Below are 26,885 nucleotides of genomic sequence, written 5' to 3' on the forward strand. Positions count from 1 at the left end.
AAGAGTAAATAAGTAATCAAGACAAATGTTTATTAACTTTATTTAACAAGGTAATTTAAAAGTAGAATATTGAGTAAAAGTGTAATATTTCTTGTCAGTTATCTCAGAAATTGACTTAAAAATAAGAGCATGAGGGAGGACCCGTTTTTTTCAATTTTACCTTCTGTTAGGCTGTCAATGCCCTCCTTTGAGGACTGAGAGAATTTCTAAACATCACTGGAGAATTAAATCACTATAGGATTTAATTATTAAAAAAACACATAAAAAATCTTTAAAATGTGTCATTTATCCCAGGAACTTTTATTTAATGAAGAAAGTAAAAGGATGTGATTGTCAAGCAAAACACATTCTGTTGTACAGTCAGATTGATTTATTGTCTGTTTAGTTAACTGTAAAACATGTTGCACTAAAGGTAGAAAGCAAAAAAAGGACACGACAAGACAGTTGGTTGGCATCTGGTGGCTGTTAGACAGTGATCTTAACTAGAGGTTGGCCTTTAAATGAAACCTGAGCTTATGGCCTTGTACAATGTTGGGTTACCCTTGGTTTTAAATACTTTAAATATCACAAATGTGTTTAACATAACTAGAGTTACAGCTTGAAGTCTACAGAATCATTAATCCCGAAGGCAAACATTACACCGACTGGCCTTGTGCCGCTGCTGATTCAGCTGCTTTGATGGTACCAGGCTTTACAGGGACAAATTCCTCTCTATCTCTTACAGTAGTTAGCCAAAAACTGTAAAGATTGGAAAAGTAGTGACAGGAACCCTGTGCACCTTGGCACTCAATGAAGGGATGAGTTCGAAAATCTCTGAGGCAGCTACCAGAAGAAGCCAAAGATTGTCCACCACCCTCATCACCTGCCCCTGTGTGCTATAAAGCAGTAGTGTTAGATAAGAAGAGTTGACCTCATAAGGCATTTATAAACACATTCAAGCTTTTCATGAGACTCACCAGAAGGAAGGAATATCCTGTCCATAAACTCTTCCAGCCATCTGGGCAGGGAGGAATTGCTTGGTCTTGACTATGAAATGGCACTGCTGGTGAAAAGGTTTCACACACAACACAGCGGCTGATGTGGAGGCTTATCTCCTGGCCAAAGAGTGGCATCATTGATATAGGAGCAGTAGTGGAAAGCCAATAGGATTTGTCATTGCGACTTGAGTAGTAGCATGCGTCTTTGTCGCAGTAGGAGAAAGGCATGGTGGAGAAAACGGGGAGACAAGAGCCAGGCTGACCTACATGGAGTTGATAAAATGGGGTCAAAAACACAAATATATATATTTTTTCTAAACTAAGCTAGAAGACTGTGAGGTATTGTGTGTAAAACAATAAAACTGTCTTGACGACAATGATGTGGTGATTTAGTTTTCAGTAACAGAAAAAATTGGTTTCATTTTTCAAAGTCGTATTGTCATTCATTAATTTATAAATGTAAAAGTTTAAAAGTAAATGATTATTTAGCAAGCTAAATAGTTTACAAACAATATTTAATTCACATATTTAGCTTGCCGGCTAAATATTTAGTCGGCAAACTAAATATGTGAAATATGCAAAACAGAAGCTGGATCTCGTTGACCTAAATTCCTGCTGGTGAGATTGATTCACTTAAATTTTTATGCAAAGAAATTTGCTCCAATAATATTGCAAGCAAGGGACAAATCTTTAAACAATGAAATTTGAAACAAAATGCCTTTAAAACTTATGTCATTATTTTAGGGAGATGGCAATATTTAGATTTGTGCTCAATATGAATTTCGCTAACTAAATATTTAGTTTGTGAACTAAATGTTTTGCTTGTTAATTAAATATTTAGTTTGAAATTGTGACATTTGTAAATGAATAAATAACATACCAAAATATGACAGAAAAATTAATTCCCCTTTTTCTGTTATGACAGGCTAAAAAACCCAAATAATTGCTGTTAATTTTTGACTGTGTAACTTTACAAACTACACCTCATAGAGGACAAGCAATTGATATGTAGACTTACCCAGATCTTGTGTGTGAGCCTTCTCTTGTCCTTCCAGGTAGATGAGACTGTATCCCACCCACAGCTGGTTGCTACCTGCAGGACACTCTGGTACCTGAACTGACTGGCTGTGGATAACCAAAAGAAAGCCTGATCTAAGTTGACTTCTATGGCCAGGCTCGCCTGTATCACCAGGAGGACCAGGGGCACCTGAAAAGGGAGGAGATGAATAAAGAAAAAAGTACGAGCCAATGAAGTGTCTCAGGACACTCGTCATTGTTTTCCAGTTTGTTTTAGCTGTGCTCTCAAATGTTCTTACGAGTATCTTTGGGATGGGAACATGATAGCATGTTGTTTACCTTGAGGCCCAGTGTATCCTTGCTCACCAACATCACCTGGGTCTCCATAGGGACCATCTAACCCAGGAGGGCCTGGTATGCCGGGAAAGCCCACAGACCCTTTAGGACCCTTTTGTCCTGGAACAGAAAGAAAAACAAATAATAAAATTAAAAGTGACAATACTTTACACACAAATAAATTATAAACTGATAAAAAAAACATAAAGAAAAAAAAAACATTCTCACCTGTTCGACCAAAAGGACCAGGATGACCCACATACCCTTGACTTCCTACACTTCCTGAAACACCGTTTGGTCCTGGGGCTCCAGGGGGAGGAACCCTTAAATCTACAGTGATTAAATCACCAGGTTGACCTTTGACACCTAGAAGAAGAAAAGAATGACTTTACTGAAAACCAAATCCTTCAGTACATTAGTTGTCATAGTTTATAAACTTATTTCTGTTATTCTGCCATAGTGCCAACCACCTGGGTCTCCAATTGGGCCAATTTCTCCCTTACAACCTTGAGGTCCAGAGATGCCCTGTTGACCTTTTGGTCCCTGAGGGCCCCTTAGCCCATCAGGACCTTTCTCACCTATGAAAGGGTATCAAAACATTTAGTTCTGGCCAATATCACCCTGGAATGTTTTTGGCATATATCTTGTATTTAAAGGTACCCTTTGTTCCTGGAATGCCACTGTGGCCATGAGGCCCTGGAGGTCCTGGAACGCCTTTATTTCCCTTATAACCTGGAGGTCCATGATGGCCATCTGGTCCTGAGTCTCCTTTGTATGAAATGCTGCCACCTGGTGGCCCAGGTGGACCAGGAGGACCTGAAAACCCAGTTACAAATCCTACATGTGAATTCACAGCTTATATTCTATTAGGTTTTTTCAAAGATAAAGTTCATAACTCGTAAATATAACAAGCAAAACATAGTAACCTGAGGGTCCTGGGAGCCCTTCATAGCCTCTATCTCCTTGAGGTCCATGAAGGGGGTTTTGGCAGACTTTGCCAGATCTACCAGGTGTTCCTGGTATTCCTGGAAAACCTGCAGGAGAAAACATACAGTCAGACTCCTGTATCTTGATAATAAAGGCAAACTACAATCTAAGAGGCCAAGTCACAAATGAAATAACTAATTTTGCAACTAAATACTGACCTGTAAAGGGTGCATATTTATGCAATTACTTTTTTCATGTTATGCATCTTGTTTATGTCATTATTTTGCAGAAATCTGTTTTCACTTTTACATTAGAAGACTTTTTGTAATTTATCATAATCAATTATTGTTGCTTATAATTGATAAGTAAAAGAAATAAAAAGATTAAACATTTAAAGGTTTGAGTGGTTTTTATAGGCACTGTAGATACAGAATGAATTTCAGACCTGTGTTCCCAGGTGCCCCAGTTTGGCCTTTAACCCCTGGAATAGTTGCCCCTGCAGGTCCCGAGATGCCCCGGGTGCCTTTGGCTCCAGGTAAACCATTTTGTCCACGAGGTCCAGAAGTGCCTTGACCTTGATTTTAATAAGGCAGTTATAACAAGGTATTTGTCATTTGAATTTTGATTTTGAGATTTACTTATCATTGAAGTGTAATCTTTGTCAATTGTTTCTATGCATCTCATTCTTCTTACCATCTGCTCCCCTCATCCCTTTCGGACCTCTCAGCCCATTCAATCCATCCAGACCTGGTGTTCCAGGGGGACCTAATATAAATCACAAGGGAACATAAACACATGCTATTGTGTGTGGCTGGCACTAAAAATAATTTCCCCTTCCTTTAAATGCAACAAAAACTTATTGATGAACACCATGTTAGCTTTTTCCTTTTACAGCATTTACTTCCTACCTTTAATGGAACCCATGTCTGAATTTTATCAAGAACGAAAACCAGATAACACTTCAGTACTTTAATGTGATCTGTATTTGTCAAAAACACTTAAAGAAATTAAATGATGGCCACAACAAGTAATCACAAATCACAATGTCTACACTCAGCGTGTTTGCATGTGTATGATCAGTTAGTAATGCTTTTAAAAAGGACTGCACCTGGATTGCCCCATGGGCCAGGGGGTCCAGGTGGTCCCACAGTTCCTTCGTCACCTGGAGGACCTCTAATGCCTTGGCGCCCTGATAGACCTCGGGGCCCAGGAGAGCCTAAGGATACACATGTAATGACAAGGTCAACACAGCAAGCTAAAAAAATCAGAAGGATTGGATTTTTTGGGGCTGTTTTTGCTTAAAGATACATTTCTTGAATTTTCTCTTTAAAAACGTGCTTTATATATGGTGATTAAATATATTTTACTTTTTACAGTACAATGCATAATGAATTAATGCATTAACGTTTTTATTTCATGTAGAAGGGAAGCAAGGGAACAGTGACATCTTATGTCACAATGCAGATTTTTAGAATATTACCATGAAGCAGCATTCTTTATCAATAGGATGAACAACTGAGCACGAATGACACAGAACAGGTCTCTTGAAAGAAATAACACATGTAATTACAAGGACAACAGCACACAAATGTAGAAAGTGTTTACTATAAAAAAATTTTTATCATAGCACCAACATTGTTTAATGCTGTGTTGTATAAATTCTTATCCCAATTTTTATTGGCACTCACCTGGCCCTCCTTGTCTTCCGGTTTCCCCAGCAACCCCTGGATGTCCAGGTTGCCCTTGCCTTCCCCTGGGACCTGGGTCACCTGGATGTCCTGGATTTCCTCTAAGTACTAGATAAAATAAACTTGGTTTTAAACTGCAATTTTGTTAAGTTGTAATTATAGTCAGAATAAAGTTTTTGGGCACTCTGTTTTTTAGACATGGACTTACCACTGGGCCCAACCTCCCCAGGTAACCCTTTGAGTCCTTGTGGGCCAGGTCTCCCATAAGATTGGCCATTATTACCTAAAACAGATTTATTAGAATTATCTATAAGATTTTTAGGGATGGAAATATGCCGCATCCGTATAACTGTATAACTATTTATGATTACTTATGTGATATGTAAAGAGAGTCTTTATACCAATACTTAGAAATAAAAAAAAATTAAAACACATATTTTCTTATATCACCGATTAAGACACTAATATTCCCCGGACTTTATTTGATATTAGTGAAAGGCTGACAACTTTCTTACCACATGTACCCCTGAACTCTCATCTAATAAGTCCTGGCAATTAATTTAAGGTTTATTCAAAAATGAAGTTGAAAAAATGTATTAAGAAGCATAGGGTTCCATCTGTGATAAAATGGTGACATCTCTGGAACCTCCAGAATCCTTTCACCATTCAGATGAGTTTGACAAACTGAATTATGTAGGTTTGCCAAGAACTTCTGTCTTTGTAAAAAAAAAAATTATAAACAGTTGATCATAATATAGTGAATGGTTGGCTGGAAAAATATGTGGGACTGTCTGGTCCTGTGCTAAAGTGGCACAGGTGTTATTTAGCACTCATTTGTCTCATTTGGTAATCAGAAATGTGTAAATAAAGTGATAATATAAAAGAGACCAAATTATTTGACAAAGAACTGTTATTTTCTCATCTATATTTATGGTAGGCCTTTAATGCAGTCAGGGAGTACAAAACTAACGTGAAGTTGGATCTTTTTTGAGAATTTATTAATACATTTTTAATCATTTTAAAATGTATGTCAGTGATTCTGTTCACTGCAAATTCTATTTCAGCATGAAACGTCATAAGAGTTACATCAAATAAAAACAGAAATTAAATGGAAAATAACATACTGCAATAGATTTATCTTTTCTTCACAAAATGAAATCAGCTGCATAGTCACCACCACTGATTTAGAGCACACCATCTTATTTCTTACCTTTTCCACCAGGAAATCCTGGGAGGCCAGGGATACCAATTTGTCCTGCTGGTCCTGGATCTCCCTAGAACAAAGCAGGAACACATAATTTAGGATACAGTATATTCTAAATACTAAAATGTCTAATATTTCAAAGAAATCTGTATTTTATTGTGAAGTTATAGACAAAAGCCTTAGTGACCAAGCTGTGGGTTCCAAGACATGGTTATGCTGATCTTCATAATCTCATAATTGCCATTTTCATGTAGCCTACCTACTGTGGGGATGAACAATTAAGGTTGAGTGTTGTGTTAGATAAGACGCGTGTTTGGACTGACATCATGAGCACAATAACTGCTGGCATACTAAATAGATTTTTCTATAGAACTTCACTGCTGATGATGCGATAAGAAAGTCTCAAAAATCTAAAGCGCAAGCAAGCTGATCCGTGCACTAGTGTGGACAGATCCATTAACACGTAATACATGCAAGCATATTTTCGGATTTGTATGCACAGTTTATTACTACTTGTGTAGTTTGAAACATGTAAATTTGACAAACTGCTTACATATATGTAAATGTTGAGGTACGCATTCATGCATTGTGTAATGGATTTGTGAATTATGTGGTGCTCTTACAAATCTTCTTGTACGCTTGTATATCTCATTGTATGCTTTGTGAATCTTTCTGAGACTAATTTAGCTCCATACACATAAAATATTAAAGTCAGCGATACTGATTGGAGAAAATGTCTAATGTTTTTCCCCAGCAACCGCACACGATTGGCTAGTTAGCTGCATTTCTGGGGCGCTGGTCAAGCACCATAAAGGAGAACTGACAGGAGTCTGTTTGTTGGGGAAAATTCATTGTTGGATGAGAATTAGTTTGTGTAAATAATTCAGATTACATTTAGGCACACACTATGAAGTAAAATGGGCAAATACATTTTTAATCATGTAGATTATTTTAAAATTCCCCCGCCCCCTCCACATCAATGAAGGCAGTGCCCCGTCTGAACCGCCCGCCATTGGACACTGTAACTTAAAAACCCATTATTCAATTTTTTAGATGATATTGTGTACCTGATCTCCAGTATTCCCAGAATACCCCCTTGGACCTGGGAACCCTTTAATCCCATGAAGTCCACGGAGTCCTGATAATCCTTCTCTACCTGGAATACCAGCAAATCCTTTTAATCCTTGTGATCCTGGCCATCCATCAGGCCCCAAATCACCAGGCATGCCTGTGCTGCCTTTGTATCCTGGAAGAAATGTAACATATTGAAAAAATATGCAATGTGCCACAGGTTGAAACATTGGAGAATGTAAAATATCATGATAGAAAATATGATAATTAAAGCTTTATTGCCTGCAAACCCTGTCTGACCAGGAGGCCCCCTTCTTCCAGAAAATCCAGAAGGACCTTTTGTCACGTTGACAATTGGACATAATCCTGGGACTCCCACCGGTCCAGTTGAGCCTGGGGAGATCACAGAGCTCATAAACAACCTCAGATTTTTCAGATTATGTAAATAAAGAGCAACACTAGAACCAAATCAATGGCAATGGCCTTGAACAAATAAAGAAAAAATTGTCTCATTAATTAATTACTAGTGCAGACTTTATATTCTGCTGCGATTGTCTCTGTGTTTTACCAGCCAAAGTCAAAACATGCTATTTACAAAAAAAAATAAATAAATACAAAAATTGTAGTTGAATAAAATTTTGCCCAAAGTGGCTAATTAACAAAACAAGAAAGAAAAAAATAACCTGAGCAATAAATTGTACAAACCGCTGATGCAAATTCTGCTATTAGAACCACATTTTTTGGATTGTAAGTCATACCTTTTTTATAGATTTGATGGTCTTGCAACATACAGTGTGACCTACATGTTTTATTCCTCTTCATGACACATTTTTTTAAACTGTTGCATTAAATGTTAATTCATTCTGACGGACATTAACCAAGGAGCAAACACTATCTAATCGTCTTCAAAAAGACGATTAGATAATGTCAAAAGCAAGATGGCGAGAACTGGAGGAAGGAGTTTACAGATGGGTGCTTGAAGAACGTGTTGCCGGGAGAGGCTCGTCAACGGTGCAGTTAACCCCTGGCAGTTGCCAAGGAGATGAATATGAATAAATCTGCAGGCGAACCTTCTTAGAGTTTTCTTTCTGTTACCAAATCTTGAAATGCAACTGCCTCTCTACCAGAGCATGGACCTCAATGCGTCAGAAACTACCAGGAAGGGTCGACAATTTCTGACTAATTGAAAAGCAGGTAACTGGACATGTGTCTCCAGGTCATATCGTTAACATAAATGTGGCCCCCTTCATGTTTAATCGTATTTAAATAAATACAGTCCAATGCTTCTATTTTTACTACTTTGTGATATGACTTTTATTTTGGAGCAGTAGTCCGGGAAATATGTTAATTTAAACAAGATAGTTGATTATTGGGAATTTTATTTGTTTATTGGATAAGACAAAGAGGTTTCAAAACAGGAAGTGATGTAGTTTGCCTTGAGTTGAAAAGTTATAAGAGTCAATGGTTATGTCAGTAAATATTTAAAGAATTCCAGGTGGATGGCATTTTACATTTAAGTCCCAGAGTGGTTTTAATTTGTCTTTTTTGAATTTGTTCCAAGGCCATAAAGGTATCCAAAAGATGATCATTCATTTTACGCACACAAGATGTAAATTATAGAAGATGTAAAGAAGGGAAGAATGTACTAAATGTTTTTTTTTTCTTTGGTTTACCTTTTTTACCACGAAATCCTGGATCACCTGTATTTCCATAACGACCAGAAAAACCTCTTTCTCCCTTTTCACCTGGTTGCCCTGGAGGCCCAGGATTGCCAGGTATACTTCTAGACCCAGGCTTCCCAGGCAAGCCCTTTTCACCTAAATAAATAAGCAAAGCATTTTTCTAATGAGAAGCATTTAAAAATGTTTTAAAGCTGTTGTTTGGAGTAACAAAAACATGCTAGGGTTGGGTTACAATTTGCATGGAAGCTAGGATTGCATAGTTGTTTGCTGAAGAATTACATGTCAATGAATCACTACTGATTTACCTTTCTGTCCCTGTAAGCCATGAATACCAGGGTCTCCTTGAGGACCAACAACCCCTGTTGGTCCAGCTGGGCCAGGAGCCCCAGGAATACCAGGATTACCTTTTAAACCCTTTTGTCCTCGACCAGGTGGACCAACATCTCCCTTCACCCCTTTCTGACCAGGGTAGCCTTTATAACATTACAAAATATGCAAAAAGTTAGGAAAAATATTTATTTCTCAATATCATTAATGATAACAATCATGTGCTCACCTGGCACTCCTTGTTCACCAGGGTGCCCTGAAGGTCCTGGAGGTCCAGGAGTACCTACTAGTTCACAAACAGTACATGGTGGACCTTGGACACCAGGATCTCCAAGGTCTCCACTGTCCCCAGGATCTCCCTTGTGACCTTGGGGTCCTGGTGGGCCTTGTAATCCTGAAATCCCATTCTAGAATTGGTCAAGAGTTCTATTACAGACAATATAAAGTTTCATACAAGTTCATGTTTTTTCTGAAATTTAACATTTAAAACGTCTAATTTGATGCAAGCATTATTGCATTCCCATGTATGGCACAATACTAGGGCCAAAATTAAGATTATTGCTCACCCACTCCCTTGTCCAGGAAGCTATATCTATTCCAAAACCATCTACTGATCTGATTAATGATGGGTCAGCAAAGGAAGCTGAGCAACTGGCAGCACACATTTACGTAAGCATTGAAGAGGCTGGTCACCCCGTGCATTTAATATTTACTCTGCTGTCCATTAGGACAAATAGGCTCCATTAGCATTGGATTGTCTGGTGTCAGCACTTGATGGGCTAGCATTAGTATTGGAAATGCTAACCATGCTAACCATTATTTGCTTTGTTAGACACATGCTTTTTTCTTTAAAGAAAACGTTATCAAGAAAAATGGTTGACATGAAATATCTGTAAGCAACATACTCTTTTGATAGAATTTGCAGTAATCCAAAATTACATCAAGTATAAACATAGACAGGTGTAACCCGGGTATAAATTTTAACTTCCATTCCCCCATTATCCGGTTTCTCCACTCCCTGCCCCCTTTATCTCAAATCTCGCGATATCTTTAATGTAATGTCAGCGATTCTCGCGAGATTTCCACACAGCCAATCGCTGTTGGGAATCAGTGTGACATGTACCATCGCAGCCTATCAGATAAGGTATACTAGCAGGAGCCGGGAGGTATGAAACATTAGGACGCGTTGGGAGGAGCAGAGCTGCAGGTTAGTTGAGCGTTGTGTCATTCATCATTCACCTTAAATCTGTACGATGCTTATACATAATGTGCTGAACTGTAGGAGCCAACTACTGAGAGCCAAAAAGGAGGTGAAAAAAATCTGTTTGTGTGAGATAAAACTGCAGAATTGGTGAGTGTTTCCGTGTGTGATTTAGCATTAGCTCATTGTCACTGTTTGTTGGTGTAGCTGCTAAATGACTGACTGTTAACCCATTTGATGGACAATAAGGTGCCTTAAATATTTATTGAGCACTTGTTTAGATTTGGGTTTTTTTACATTTCATGTTAACTAATTTATATGGTGCATATTTATTGGATTTTTCATGGATGTAATTTATATTGAATTTTATAAATATTGAAAATGCATATTGACTGAAATTGACTGTTATTTATAGTGCAAAGAGTGCCATTTAATGAATTTGTGTGCACACTAGGATGTTTTGATTATTTATATATATATATATATATATATACTGAGAAAGTGGTCCTGTTTATTATTCAGGCCAGGTTCGATGGCGAGCTAGAGTCCAAGAAAAGATTGCACTTTTGGTCCTGGAAGACTTCTGCTTCTCCTGCCAGGCTGGTAGGAGGCTCCTTGCAGCTAATGAACAATTTTGTCCCCACTCTGATCTGACTTTGGTCAGCTGATGACCTGCACTGCACCAAGCATTTTATTAGTAATCTGCTTGGGACCTCTAATCAACCCCAGCTTGGGGTAGATGAACTGAAGGGTGTGGGTTCATTTATGTTGGAACTGTGAGATTGATAAATTTTGTTTGTTGTTTATTGTTTTGTTTTTCTTTCTTTTTTGCGCATTTTTATATGGCCATTTGGATGTTTCCACTGTTGTAAATATGTATATAATTTTTTTCACACTATAAATACTCGCAACTGCAACTTCTAGTCTGTCTGCTCCTTCATGAGTCGCACTTACCTTCTGTGAAAACTAGCCCATTGATCTTATTGGTCACAATCCATTTACATTTATTGAAAATATAGTATATTATCTTTACAAATATGCTACACAATACTGTAATATTGGCTTTCAATTGCAGCTTCTTATTCTGAGAAAACTATTTGTGGGGAATAACATTATGTAAAGGTTTCACAAGTCACAAAATTTGGTTTCAAATATTATGCCATTAGTGTAGAATAATCTTACCCAGGTTTGAAAAGTCTAAGATTAAAGATGCAGAAGGTAGTAAAACTTTGCCCTTAAGCCATTTCCCAAATGGCTTAAGGGCAAACTTCACATTACAACAATACAGTATAATAATACAGTATTGTGTAGCTATATGTGTCATTAGCCCCTCCAACGCTAACACAAGTGACTTGTCTCCTTCTCATTTGGTTCCACCACCCTGTCAGTTACTGGCCTATAATTAATCAGATGAGTAGATGTCTTTGGAATAGATATAGCCCCCTGAGACGAGGAAATAGCCATCTTGTCTCAGGAGGCACCAAAGATCTCACCAGTACTCCCAATACGTGCCATACCCTTCTGGCTCATTAAATTACCTGGTGATCCTCGATGTCCAGGGATTCCAGGAATTCCATATGACCCCACAGCTCCTCTTGGTCCAGGAGCACCAGTTGGACCTGGCCAAGCTGAAAGGATGTGTCCTGGGTCCCCTTTTCTGCCATGGGGTCCTGGTAACCCAGGAAGACCTTCAGGGCCATCCAGGCTAAGGCCAGTGGGACCACGGTCACCTGGATCTCCATTTGCACCAATAGATCCTTAGGAAAAATTGTATAGAGCCAGGCACAATAAATAGTTGTGATTCAAACAATTGTCATTTCAGACTGATGCTTAATCTTCCAAAAAGCTTAAATTGAAGTTATTTTTATATGAATTGTACCTGGTGGTCCAGTCAGAGTTTCTCCATCATCTCCCTTTATACCTTTAGGTCCTTGTTGTCCTGGAGTTCCTAGATAGCCATCTCTTCCAGGTTGACCTTGAACACCTTAAATTTGAAAATTCAACACAAGTTTATGCATTGAACATGAATATTTTTTTTGTGACTCAAATGTGATTTGATTTATTGTCCAGAAAAAAAGTGAGAAACAAAACAGCCAGTTACTTCTGACCTTAAATTTCAAGAAGAATTACCTGGTAACCCTGGCTCACCCTTAGGCCCTGGTGGTCCAATTTGGCTTTCATGACAGCATGGCTCTGTTTCACCTGGTAAAAAAGTACAATATTCATATAGAAACTTTGGCTATAGTAGCAATGGGAGAACCATATTAGCACAGCGATCTGACCTGGTGGACCTTGTCGTCCTGGGACTCCAGGAAGCCCTGGAAGTCCCTGAATTCCTTGAAGTCCAGGTTCTCCCTTTAGGCCAGGAAATCCAGGACCTGGGGGACCAATGGGGCCAGGGAATCCTTGGGGTCCTGGAGGACCTGCATAACCTTTGGGTCCAGGGCGTCCCACATAGCCAGAACTCTTCAAATATATAGATTTGCACCAAAAAGGCAATTTTCCTTGAATCCATTGAAATAGTGCTATTTAGAATAGATGTAAAAACAAGTGTCCAGCAGAGTGTAATCTAAAAGTAGCAAAGCCCTAGAAATTCACTGCTTATACTATACATAACTCCTAAAATATACATAAAAGTTTGAAACAAATTTATACTTACCGGTGGACCAGGTTCTCCCACCAGACCAGGGAAGCCATCTTTTCCAGGTTCACCTGTTCTTCCTGGAGGACCAGCGTATCCTGGTTCTCCTTTGTCCCCTTTTGCACCTTCCAAAGACAAAAGTATATGCAGTGGTTGAATCTGTATGAAACCCATTGTACCATACCTATAATTTATCAAGTGTCATTTTAAATAACAGAAAACATGCAGTGTTTCCGCCAAATATAATAAATTGGTGGAAAAAGAACTTGATATACACATGAACACCAAACACACTCACCTTTAGTACCGCTCACATACGTGTCACCTTTCTCACCCTTTCTTCCTTTTAGACCTGTGAAACCATGTGCGCCCTGCAAAAAAGGTAAATATTAAATATTTTTCTATGATTACAAAATAGAATACAATTTTTGACATAAAATTTGGTCAGTGACGAATGTTGTCTTTACATCTGGTCCTCTTGAGCCATCATTTCCCCTCAGTCCTGGGTCCCCCTGAGGTCCCGGAGCTCCTGGAAATCCCGGTGATCCTGGATAACCAGGTGGACCGGGTGGACCAACAGCCCTCAAAGCATGCACACATTTACATTCCCCTGGACAACCTGCAGGATTGAAATGACAAATTATTAAACACTATGGTGTGACGGTGGGTTATTAAAACCTAAGGGTTTTAATAATTTCTTGGTGCTTCATCCCCGTTCTTCACTACGTTTGGCTTGCTTCTGTTTTTCTATTTGCTTTGCAAACAAGTCTCCTCAATTAGCTCAGTTAAATTTGTGCTCATTAGGAAAAAAAGTTTTGCACCACCATGTCTTGTGAGGACAGCTGCTCTTTCTGGAGTCCATGTTACTTCATGTCCAGAGAAGTTTATACAGTCAGTCATGACTTTGGGGGCCACATCATCTCCTGATGTTGGACCACTGTGTTTCTGCAGTCCACATTCAACACAGCCATCTACCAGGAAACTAAGACCATTGTTTTCCTGCTGACAACTTTATGGAAATGCCGATTTGTTTTTGTTTTTTCAGCAGGACTTGGCACCTGCCGCCAAACTTATTCATTGACCATGATGTTACTGTGCTTGACTAGCCTGCGGAAAGGCTTTACCTAAACCCTAACTCCCATATTTGGCTCTGTTGCCTTTAAACATAGCTCCAGCTATGTATAGCACACTCTGCACACACATTCCTTATATGGCAGCTTGTAAGCCTGCATGTCTTTAAACGCGTTCAGACTTTCTTACTTTTTTTCTCTCACTCTAAGTGTAAGGCTGGAAACATGCTCTGAAGACTTGAGATATAAAGTGCAATCAGACACTACATCATAGTCATCAAAGTTACAAGAAATAAAGTCTTGAAATATTTCACTCCATATGTAATAAATTTCTGTAATACATAAGTTTCATTTTCTGAAATGACAGACACAAATTTTGAACTTTTTCATGATATTCTAATCTTAAGCTGCACTTATATGGCAGCTAATGAAATCACACTTTCACAAACCCCACATACATTTTTCTATCAGACAATTAATCACTATTTTAGATTCCTGTGATCATAGAAATGAGCAACCAGTAAACCACACTCAAAGATACAGATGACAGCACACAGCTGCAATAACTTCACTTCAACATGCACTCTGTGTAAAATCAACCAGAAGAAAGCAGTTGGCCTAGCAGGATTCTCATACCTCAGGCCAGTCTTGTCCACACTTGCCTTAAGTTGATTATAATTATCTTAGTACCTAGAAAAAGAATGGTTGAGGTGCTTCAGTGGATATCATCTGGTGGCACTAACTCTTCATCACAGAGTGTTTTAAGAAAGCCAATTGCTCATATATTAGCTCTGTCCTACCTGCCTGTTTTGATCAAGATTGGTCTACTGAGGAAAAAGTTGAGCAAATGATGGATTAATCTCAGCTCTCCAGACAAATACAGCACTCACAAAAGAATGTTGTTTTGTAGATTCTAGCTTAGCTTTTCACACAATCATTGTGCACAAATTGGGTTAAAAATGAACCAAATTTTACCCAATTAAATATGGGTTTAATTGGGTTATCATGAACAACACAGTGTTGTTCACTGTGTGCATGAAATATGAACTTTAGGAACGACAAACCACAGAATGTTTGTAGGAGAGATGCTCCCCCACTCACACCATCTTCATTCCCCTCCCACCTTAATGAGCAGCAGCACATTTACTGTCTCAAAGCACTATTCATAAATACACACACACAACTGTAAATATATATATATAAATACAGCAAACAAATGTTAAATGAATATAAATGTGTACAAGAATAAAAAGTTGGGTAACAAAAGACACATTGTTTATATGAATGAGCTGTACAACTGGACATAAATGCTAAAGCAAGAAAGTGCATAGATTTAAAAATGGTCAGAGTTTTTGCTCCTTTTTTTTCTGAAGTGGCAGAGCGTTCAATCATTTCTGAGTAGTGACCGCAAAAACTGCTATAGCTTCTTGTTTTTAATTTAGAAGCTGGGCTTTCTGGCAGCAGTGAAATATTGACTCCAATACTCATGACAAAAAATAGAAAATAGAAAGTTTAGTGTTTTAGTTTTAAAATAGTTTCTGGAAAAAAAACAAAAAAACACAGGAAGCCAAGCAAGTGCAACAATCACAACAACCAAAGAAATACTGATGAATTTCCAAAAATCAAAGCACACTGAGATCTGGGTCATCTGCATACACAGAGAAGAAGAGAACGTTGAGAACATTCTAGGAGTTCACATGCTGACTAATCTCACACAGGGAAGGAAAGAATGTATCACTGCACACTGTAATAAGGCTTACTGCTGTCCCCCAGATATCTGCCAGAGTCCTGTGACAAACTCATTCACAGTGGTGTTGAAGAACAGTACTGATGAAAAGAAAAAGACCTGTGAAATATAGTGGGGCGCAGAGAACATCCTCAGTATAGAAATGTATCTCTTCAATCTTCAAGGTGACCAACTACAAAGAACAGTCTCCCACATTTCAGCAGATTCCACTAACCCTGGACATCACTTAATTTCTTAAGGACATCGGCACACCAAAGGAAAAACTAATCATCTGCAAAAGAGATTATATCCACAAGCTGTCAAAACTATGACTTGACTTGCCTCTCTCCTTTTCACCTCAGATGGAAAGTTTCAAAGAACCAGTGACTTAGCTTAATAGAGCTATTAGCTGATTATAATATTGGTACTTATGTGAATACAATTTTAAAATTTGCATCCTCTGAAGTTTTTTTTTTTTTACCACTAGTAATGACCTTACTGTTAATAATTTCTTGCCTATTTGCTAATAAAATTAAACTTATCAGAAAACATTTTATTTTTACAAAGAATATACACAGCATGCAGAGAGGCAAATTACCTTTAACTCCTTTTAGGCCTTTGTTTCCAGAAAATCCTCTGGGTCCATCTTCACCAGGTTCCCCTGGAGAACCAGGCTCGCAGTAATAATCTGTGAGATTGCCAAATAACACATGTTGACTAACATAAACTATGTCCACAGAGGGGGTTTTTTATGACTTGAGTATTTAGTATTTAGAGGAATTACTTCCACATCCTGGTCAGATCCCAGTGCGAATGTCACAGCATCACCACAAACAAAGCAGAAGCAAAGTCATTCAAAATAATGACTCACTGAAGGTTTTGCACAGGAATCTATAGATATAAGATTGATGTACAGTACAGACCAAAAGTTTGGACACGCCTTTTAATTCAATGAGTTTCCTTTATTTTCATGACTATTGACATTGTAGATTCACACTGAAGGCATCAAAACTATGAATAACACATGTGGAAATATGCACTAAACAAAAAAGTGTAAAACAACTGAAAATACCCCTTATATTCTAGTTTCTTCAAAGTAACAACCTTTTGCTGTGATTGCTACTTTGCACACACTCTGCATTTTCTTGATGAGCTTCAAGAGGTAGTCACCTGAAATGGTTTTCACTTCATAGGTGTGCCCTGTCAGGTTAATAAGTGGGATTTATTGCCTTATAAATAGTCATGAAAATAAAGAAAACCCATTGAATTAGGTGTGTCCAAACTTTTGGTCTGTACTGTATGTAAGGAGTCTTGAATACCTTGTGGACCAGGGCAACCATCAGGGCCTCTTTCTCCTTGATGTCCTTTTGCTCCCTTGGGTCCATGAATGAAATGTATTTCATTTGGATCGTATGTCCCTGGTTCTCCCTTTTCACCCTTTTCACCAGGGTCACCTGGTTGACCAGGTCGGCCATATGCCTCTAGAGAGGAAAGGAAAATTTTGTGAGACCTCACATGATGAAAGCCCAACCCTTACAGTTTCAGCCTATGTTAACAAAGATTTTTAAAGCATGACAAATTAATAAATTAAAGAAGTCTTTATACTGATTACTACAACATTAATTATTTATTTTATTTCATTTTATTTATTTATTTATTTTTTACAAAAACTGCACTATTATATGCATCTATGATAAGGCAAAAAAAATTCTTGGGTAAACTGTTATTCATAGGACAGTGTTTAAATTCTCGATCTGTAATGGACCGGTGGACTTTCCCAGGAGTTTCCCGCTTTTCACCCAATTTCCGCTTCAGTTACGTGCCAAACCTCCCACCCCAAACCTTCTCATCCCTGTAAGGATAATTGGGTATAAATAATGAATTGATATTTAAACTCTGACCTGGTAAACCTGGTGGGCCTGGAGGGCCAGGTATACCCATATACCCAGGCTCTCCTGGGAACCCAGGTGCACCTGGATATCCACGGTCTCCGTTAGAACCTTACATGATTAAACATAGAACAAAACAAATCTGTTATTTTAGTCATCTGATATGGCAATCCTCAGCATTTCTAAGACAAAAATGCCTTTCAGTTTTATCATAAATATGAACTGATGCTCCAGTGTAATTACTTAAATTTGAAGTTTTCTTTATATTATTTACTTAGTAAAAATCTTGGAGAGAACATAAGAGATTTCCAGGTAACTTTCTTTGCTGAGCTAGAAGACCTCTCTTTGTGATTTAAGTCTGTAGACTATTGTAACTTAGGAAGAAATCTAATGTTAGAGCAGTGTTTCTCAATTCTGGTCCTCAGGGACCGCTGCCCTGTATGTTAGGTGTTTCCCTTCTGCACCACTTGAATAAGCGAATGATTAACAGGCTTCTGCAGTATGTGACAGCTGAAGAGGAAACTATGCAATCATTTATTAGGGTGTTCTGGAACAAAGACACATCTAAAATATGCAGGGCAGTAGTCCCTGAGATAACAGTTCGACCAACAATCAGTGGGTTGCCAGTTCGAGCCCATGCCTCATCCATCTCTGTCGTTGTGTCCTTGGACAAGACACTTCACCCAACTTGCCTGCTGAAGGTGGTCAGAAGAGCTGATGGCACTAGTAGAGCAGCCTTGCTTCTGTTGGACTGCCTCAGGGCAACTGTGGCTACAATCCAGTAGCTTGCCAACATCAGCATGTGAATGGGAATGACTGATGTCATTGTAAAGTGTCTTTGAGTGTCCTAACAAAGTATTTTATATTCATTTCATTCCAAAACAGCTTCTAGGTTCTTTCTCTTCTGCCTGCAGTTTTATTATCAACTGGATCTTTGTTGTTTTATTACTGAGTATAACCAAATTGCTTTTCACTGGATTTCAATCTGAATCAAATTCATTAGATATGATGAATATGATATGATGATTCCGTCGTCATAAGAAGTGCGAAAGAATCGCACTGAATATTATACATTTTGACCAAATTGAATAAATGTAATCTGATACGATTCTGTCCTTTAGTCTTATAAAGAGCCAATAAGTGTTTTAATAAGTATACATGCATTACTTGAAATGAATTGCATTTTTCAGTGAGTCATGTTTCAAATGGGTACTCTAAAAAGAAAACTGTGAAGACAAAATACTTCATGTAAGGTATGAAAGTAATCTTTACTTCACTGGAATGTCAATTTACTGTAGTTTTTTTTTTTTTTTACTGCTTCTGGATACTCTTATAGGAAAAGTTCAAAGCAGGTCATGATCTGGTCTCACCTCTCACACCACTTCCATTATGAAATTGTGAAAAACCAGGGGGACCTGGATCCCCTGGCCAACCCTGTTGATGACAAACACACATGAAAGACATTATTGTTAACTTAATGGGACAATTGAAAAACATTCTATCATCTAGGAATAGACGGTTATCCTGTTACATTTAAGTAAGTAACCACCAGAGGGCAGTACATGACAAAAGCATGTTTTCTTTCTATTTTGACATACCATTACGTTCAATAAATTCTCATTGATGGCTGAAAGCACCTTTTAAAAATAACATCCTTTAGTGAGTTTTAATCATTCTTTTCGCTAAGCCCACATTTCTGTATTATTATTATTATTATTATTATTATTATTATTGGTCTCATGTAATATTCCAATTGTCTAAGAAATTAAATGTTGTGCTTTCATTAGCTGTAAGCAGAAAACCATTATGAGTGGCATACTGATACATGAAAACATCACTATATTGGTAACATTCTGTACTATTTGTGTTTTTGTTGAGTAAATGAACTTTTCAATAACATTCTAATTTAATGTATTTCTCTGGAGCACCATTAACCAGAAAACAAGTGATGCTTTATATGATGGACAATTAGTCAATTGGTGTCAAGTTTCATATATTTGTATAACTATCTGCTATTTAAAATTCATTATAGACTAAAAAAAATATTTTACAACTGCACAGCAAACTGATTGGATGTTTTATTTAGTTCACCTTTTCTCCTATTCTTCCAATGAGCCCTGGAAGTCCATTGTCTCCAGGGACACCCTAAAATCCAAAGCAGTGCACAGTAACCTGTGTGAAAGTACAAACTAGGCTTTATGAGGGTCTAATAGTACACCAGGTGTACCTCATGTCCAGTCAATCCGTCTTCGCCAGACCGTCCAGGTCTACCCTAAAAATTGCATAAAGGATTTTAAATAGATGTTATTTTTTTCTAATAGCAACTAGAAGTATGATCTACTGGACTTACTCTATCCCCTGGAAATCCCAGGATTCCCTTCTCCCCTTTAGGTCCCGTTTGACTAGGGCTGTAGATACTCTAATTTAAAAAAAAAAAAAAGAAAAACAAACAATTTTTTGTTTTTCACACAACTGACAGCTAAAAGAAAGAAAATGTAAGACTTACTCGACTCCCTTTTGGTCCACATGGTCCAGGAGGACCTTTATTCCCCTGAAAGGCAAAAAATACTGAAATGTGGCTCTAAAATGCATAATTTTTAAGTTTCTACAAAAGCTATTCCGCTATATAAAAGCTACAATGAACTTAATAGTAAAGTTTGAACTTTTTTGCTACCTTCTCACCCTTATGGAAAATGTATTCTGAAGGATATCCTTTCTGTTCTTCTGGTCCAGGTGGGCCAGGTGGTCCAGGTGGGCCTTGTTCACCCTGGAGTTTAGAGTAAAACATTAACACATGCATGCAATATAATCAGAAAAAGACACTGAATAAACAGTCACCAAACAACAGAATGATGTCTTACAATTTCACCTCTAGGCGATCTTCCAGGGTCACCCTGCAGGACAAACAAATCTCTAATGTCAGTTTATTTGTGAAAAGTTGTAAAAAAAAAAAACAGGCATAGATGTTTGGGCTACTTACAAGTGGTCCTTTCACACCTTTAGGACCCTCTACACCCTAAAGGAGTCAAATATCATTTTGTGCCTTTATAATGAAGCACTGAAGCAAAGGATATAACATAAACATGTACATAAAGATGTTTAACCTTAGGCCCACGAAGTCCTTGAAGGCCACGAAGACCCTTAGGCCCAATGTTCCCTGGGCTTCCCTGAGTTCAGTAAAGATAAAAAGAAAAGAGATTTAATCTGATGCTAAATACACTGTAATAATACAATGGACATAAAAACAATACCTAACCTTGGAAATTTGTAACGTTACAGTCAAAATTATAACCTACTGTTTGACCATCATCTCCATCGATACCTCGTTCACCCTGTAACAAGAATAGGGGAAAGCAAATGAAAAAGCAATTTGGAGTGAAATGTAAAAATTTGGACCTTGTACACTAAGTGCCATACAATATAGACTTTGATGCTCAGAAAACAAGACTTCTGACAGAGAACAGCTAATGTTACTGAATAGAAATACTCACAGGAGGACCTGGAAGAGCACCAGTATAATTAGGAGTTCCTTTGCTTCCTTTAGCACCCTTTGGTCCCTGATAAGAGGACAGCAAAAGCTCAAATAAGAAATACTCATGTTTCAGAAGAAATGCATGTTGTACATATGTATGTATTTTTTTAATGCCTGTCAGATAAACTCAGGATGCTGAAGTGAAAAAAGGCATATGCTTATTTAGATGTTATACTGTCTTTTCATTTGTTTGTATATTTAGTATGTTCATGTTGCTTCTTTAATGTTGCCCTAACTTAATAACTGAGATGTACTCACAGGTGGCCCATGGAGGCCATCCAGTCCTGGCAGACCATCTGGTCCTGGTTGACCTCTTGTTCCATTACAGCCATCCAGTCCTGGTAAACCAGGCTCACCCCCTGCTCCAGGGTGGCCCTTAAGAGCAATATGAAGTAGTGTCAAATTACAATTAAAAAGTTTTTCAGTTCATATCCAAGGCCTAACTGGCACTAAATAGGAATGCTACAACATTTACTTTCAGTGCTGTGTAGAGTATGGCTGCAAAAATGAAGTCTAAATCTTGGCATATTTATGAGCAGTGGAGAAAATCAACTTGGCAGCTTTTACTAAGTGTTGCTAACAAGTTTCCACTAGAGGTCGCAAAAACACTCCCATGAACATGAGCTGGATTAACCATGAACTAGTAAGACAGGGACTGAAAAACGCCACATGATAGATAACAACAAGCAAAGATCTCCAACACAGTGATCAAAGGAATAATCAAATTTCATTTTAACATAAAGAGGAAGTGAGAAGCATTCAACTCAGCAATAACTTATACAAATTTTGAAAATGCTAATTCTCTCCCCTGCTGCTCATTTTGAAGGATATTGTTAGGATACTGACTCTTGATATTGGTAAACACATGAAGAAACAAACTCACTGGAAATCCTTCATGACCCGTGAAACCGGGAACACCAGTCAAACCCTGAAACATACAATTCAATTGTTAAAAACAAGATAACTACACAGCACCACTGACAAACCTATTTTGATAAATATTTGCAATATTGCTACTAAATCTTGCAACATTCAACGTTGATTTCTTGGCCCCTGCTGTTATAATTAAAACGTGAAACTTTCATCTGAGCACTAACACGGTCTCCTTTTGGCCCCTGTAGGCCATGTGATCCTGCTGCGCCCACTGTTCCCTTCTCCCCTTGAGGCCCAACTCGTCCTCTTTGTCCCATTGGACCCTGAATACCTTGCTTTCCTGGTTTCCCTGGAGGTCCCTACAAAATAAATACAATTTATTAATGTTATGAAAAATGTTTTGATACGATAAATTAATGGATGTACAATGTGTGTAATGTTATGTGTACATCAGTATGAGACAAAATGGGAATTGTTTTAGTTTGGTGAGGAAAAACATGACCCATGTTTCTTACCCTTGCACCTTTAGCAGGATGACACACACACTGAGAGCAGTCTCTGCCTTGACATGGGCCTTCAAATACCCCCTTAAGAAACACAGACAGTTTTTGTGAGCAGTAAACTTTGCAGCTACATGGAGAAGTCCTGACTGTTAAAAACTGACCTATTTCCTCCACTAACGGGAAACATTACAGATAACACTCAGATGCATCAGTGTTCCCAGACATACCTGAATAGATATGAGTACACTGACCTTGCTGCAAATTTGTTTGTGCTAAGCTTTTCGTTCACAAATATTCCCACCATCAGCCAGGTGTGTGTGTGTTGTGGGAGTTTTATACAGAATAGATATCTTTGCCACAAAGTTTTCTCAAAAGTTCCTAAATATTTAGGTGAGTGTACGCCACCAGCAATGAACAGTTATTTATAAATCTGTCTAACGTTTTAGTTTTGCTCTAAATTTCCAAGGGAACATGGTGAGAAGACTATACATCTCCACAATGTAGAATTTTAGTTTTGGCTTAGTGGATCAAAAAAGGTCAGCATGGTAAGACCAATTGCAATATTGTACTTTATACTAAGGAAATAAATGGTTTTCCTTCAGTAAGGTGACACTTTATTTTAGATCTATGCAGACTTTTTCACCCTGTCAAGAGAGATATTTATTGTTAGTTTGTTATCCCCTTACTTCCTGAAGTGATTTTATTTTTTAGATAATCACTTTTCAATCTAAAAAATTGAACTCACAGGGTGACTCACAGACAATATATACTTTAATTTGTAAAATTGTATTTGCATAACTTAAACTCAACAAAGTTGTGTGGGCAGATTAACTCTTACATTTACTAAAGTAGAAAAAACAAAATACACAATTTATGCACTGTCACGTTGCAATGGCTTAATTAACATAAGCCACAGTGGGAGGAGTATAACTGTAACACTAGTCAACCAGCTAAATAAAGATGTTTGATTTTAAAATACTGTGATTACATATTCTATTAGTAATTTAATAACCAAAAAAATATTTATAAATGGCACCCATCCTTTAACCATAATAGACTTGCTAATTTACAGCATTTTGTGCTGTAAAAAAAACTCTGAATTCTGGACAACACATATTAGAAACACATAAAAACTCATACACAGAGTACAGGCCTTTAGGTGCATCAGTTGCACCAACGCGTCTTTGTGCAAACAAATGACATAAGGTCTAAAAACAGCTATCAGACAAAATGTTGTTTGTGAAATACAAATGTAAACTTTACTCTGGAAACTGCAGTAACAGAAATGGGAGTGACAAAGTTCACAGAAAATAAGAAATAGAACTTTAAATCGTACTTCTATGCAAGACTCATATTTAAAGCTAGACAGCTAACTACTTTTAATACTCAAATCAACATTGACGTTTTTTTTGGGGGTTTTTTTTTACGTACGGAACAGCAGTTCATACAGTTTCAGTTTGAAAGTACACAATATGGATTACTATAGCTGATGAAAATATATTATAGGGGCATATATGACATTATAGTATGTAATGAATATACTACTTTTAGTGAAACAGGGCACTGCCAGGTTTTTTATCAAACAAAATGGCCAGAAAACATGTACAATTAAATAATAATGTAATAAAAAAAATAATAATAATTATAGTCGATGATATTTAGCATTATTTGTTTTTTATCATGAAATTATTGGACATTTTCTAAAAAAAGGTTACATACATATTCTGTTTTAAAATATTTAAAATGTACATAAAAGAACTGTTAAGTTATTGAATCTTACTGCTTTGAGCAGCTGCACATGGATGACCAGGAAAATGAACCACCTGTGAAATAAATCATAGAATAAATTAATCAATATATCAATTATTTTTCTTTCTTTTTTTTGTAAAATTGTCAGTCTGTCTGTGTAAAATTAAAATCAGCTGAAAACACAAATGTACTAGAGCCAAACTACAAAGCTCCTTATTCCACCAAGTTAAAGACTGCATGCATCTGTAAATCAGCTTACATTATTACCAATAATTACTTTATTTTATTTATAGAGACACATTAAGCCAAGGTAAGAGATTCACAGTCACATAACTCCAAGGCATAGTTTAGATCCAAGCATTTCTGTGTTGTGTTCAAAGAATATTAATATGTGCTCTATTCCTTATGAAAAAGTGTATCATAAAAAATACATAAATCAATTAAAGTGATTTATGGGCAGTAAATATTTGGGTAGTAAATATTTGGCAGTAAAATTCACTAAACTAAATACAGTCAGAAGGTTGTGAACACAGTTACCATGCATGTACCTAAAAAGGATTTGTGAGCACACAGTGGCCCGTTTTAATAGCAAGCAGATGTGTGGAATATCTGAATAAACAGACCAGAAGATTGTTTGTATCTAAGTAAATAGACCTACAGAACATTTCACGTAAACATCCCGATGAATTTCAAATGTGCTTGCAGTGCGTACTGTCTTGTCTGAAGAGTTACGTAGGGATATTGTGACCTCCCCTGACCTGTGTGAAAAAGTGAGGAACACACCCCTAAAAGTAGTTCCTACAAAAAATATCCACTTTGTATTGCTTCTATAAATCACTTCTGATCAACAAAATTAGGTTTTTGACAAAAGGTTGTTGAGAAGTATAACCTGGTGGATGGATACAAAAAAAATCTCATCCTTTGGAGTTTAGCTAAATCTATTATCATAAAATGGAAGGAATATGACCTATTTCAGGACTGTCACATCTGTCCTCTGCTCTGTTTTCACATAATGTATGATCCAATATCTTCACGTAATTAGCCACAAGGCTGCCATGTTGACAATTGAAACAAGGTTCTTCCGTGAGCAGGGCGGGATCGATGAGAGTAAGAACTGAACAACAATATAAAACAAAGGTGAAAACTGATTCTTTTCTAATTCACTACTTTTAGAGCCATTGCTTTTGAGTATGATCCATCACTATTCCTTTAAAGAGAAACCTCTGCCTAAGGACAAAACCACCAAAACATAGCTGTCTTCAGAAACTGACAAGTCAGCCAAAGAAGAACATAAATAAGAGAAGCGGCCCAGAGCACCGCAGCTCTGAGGTTGCTGCTGAGATAGAAAATTTGCCTTGGGGAGTATGCTGACAGGAAACCTATTAATCATACACCATACAAATCTCAGCCAATATTACAACTAATGCCATTGCTGAAGAAGAAGTCCAGCTTGCTGTTTAAATTTGCCACAAGTAATGTTGGGAACATAACAAGCATGACGAAGAAGATGCTCTAATGAGACGAGGTCAACTTTCTGGCCGTCAGACAAAACGGAGAGTTAATGCTGAGATGCATCACCCTGAACACACCATTATCACGGTCAAACACAGTTGTGGCAGCATTATGCTGTGGAATGACCTTTCTTCAGCTCAGACAGAAAATTAGTCACAGTTGATGGATGGAGATTTAAATAATTATATCATGACCTGAGAAGAAAATATGTTATCGGTTGCAAAATATTTCAGACTGTGGTGGCTGTTGACCTACCAGCAGGACAAATCAGCAGTCAAATACATATCGGACAAATGCTGATTAAAGCAAGCTATGTGTCAAAATGCCCCAGTCAAAGTTCAAGCCAATGTAAAAATTAAAATTTATGAAAATACTTAAAATTGTGATGTTAAAAGACATCATTCATCCAGTCTGACTGAATTAAACATATTTTCCAAAGAATATATAACAGATAATGATAATCCAATTAGATGTAATAAAAAAAATGCAATGAGCTTACCAGGAGTTAAAAAACATCATGAAAGTTACTTTGAATGCCATCGCTCATCTTCTGAGGCTGCTGAACAGTTACTGAAGGCCTCAGTGCTGCCCCCTTTGGTAGATAAAAACAAACATCATGCAACAAAGTCAAGTTAGTCACTGGTCACATCATTTAAACAAGTGCAGTAATTTAAAAATAATCTAGTATATCACTGACTCTTGTTTAACATAATAAAAAGGCAGATATTTCCAAGAGTCTGTTAACCTTGTTGTCTACAGGTTTTCATTCACCCTTAGAAATATTCACAACTTACCAAGCCACTCAATTTATTCCAGTGAAGGATTCAGTAGATCCCAAATAATCTGTCTCACAGTCAATGAAAAGCCAAACTGCCACTGTTTGCTGCCGGTGGGAATGAGATGAGCACAAGAATATTGTTTGGGGTAAATCATCTCAGTAAGTGCATACCACCTCCCTTC

The 26,885-nt window shown here is 37.5% G+C and overlaps 1 protein-coding gene across 1 annotated transcript; it reads right to left on the minus strand.

Annotated features, from left to right (window-relative positions):
- Positions 1–279: 279 nt before the first annotated feature.
- On the minus strand, positions 280–26,823 carry LOC116721272 (collagen alpha-4(IV) chain-like). Its single transcript, XM_032564892.1, has 48 exons — positions 26,720–26,823; positions 26,425–26,517; positions 24,445–24,487; positions 22,677–22,748; positions 22,386–22,520; positions 22,172–22,216; positions 21,547–21,663; positions 21,248–21,313; positions 21,053–21,088; positions 20,861–20,923; positions 20,737–20,772; positions 20,618–20,650; positions 20,431–20,523; positions 20,263–20,307; positions 20,107–20,175; positions 19,984–20,028; positions 19,848–19,901; positions 19,127–19,190; positions 17,769–17,867; positions 17,187–17,348; positions 16,652–16,660; positions 16,466–16,555; positions 13,539–13,690; positions 13,370–13,442; positions 13,090–13,196; positions 12,713–12,896; positions 12,561–12,632; positions 12,310–12,414; positions 11,969–12,187; positions 9,459–9,623; positions 9,208–9,375; positions 8,894–9,037; positions 7,503–7,613; positions 7,217–7,395; positions 6,156–6,219; positions 5,154–5,228; positions 4,946–5,053; positions 4,366–4,473; positions 3,951–4,022; positions 3,703–3,831; positions 3,257–3,364; positions 2,991–3,146; positions 2,801–2,908; positions 2,559–2,696; positions 2,334–2,450; positions 1,996–2,184; positions 957–1,240; positions 280–875 (listed from the first exon to the last, which is right to left on the minus strand). Exons 2-48 carry the CDS (start codon positions 26,463–26,465, stop codon positions 636–638), a joined length of 4,992 nt encoding a protein of 1,663 aa, XP_032420783.1. The 5' UTR covers positions 26,466–26,517; positions 26,720–26,823; the 3' UTR covers positions 280–635.
- Positions 26,824–26,885: the final 62 nt, after the last annotated feature.

This window comes from Xiphophorus hellerii, chromosome 6 (genome assembly GCF_003331165.1).
Source record: "Xiphophorus hellerii strain 12219 chromosome 6, Xiphophorus_hellerii-4.1, whole genome shotgun sequence".
Lineage (NCBI taxonomy): Eukaryota > Metazoa > Chordata > Actinopteri > Cyprinodontiformes > Poeciliidae > Xiphophorus > Xiphophorus hellerii.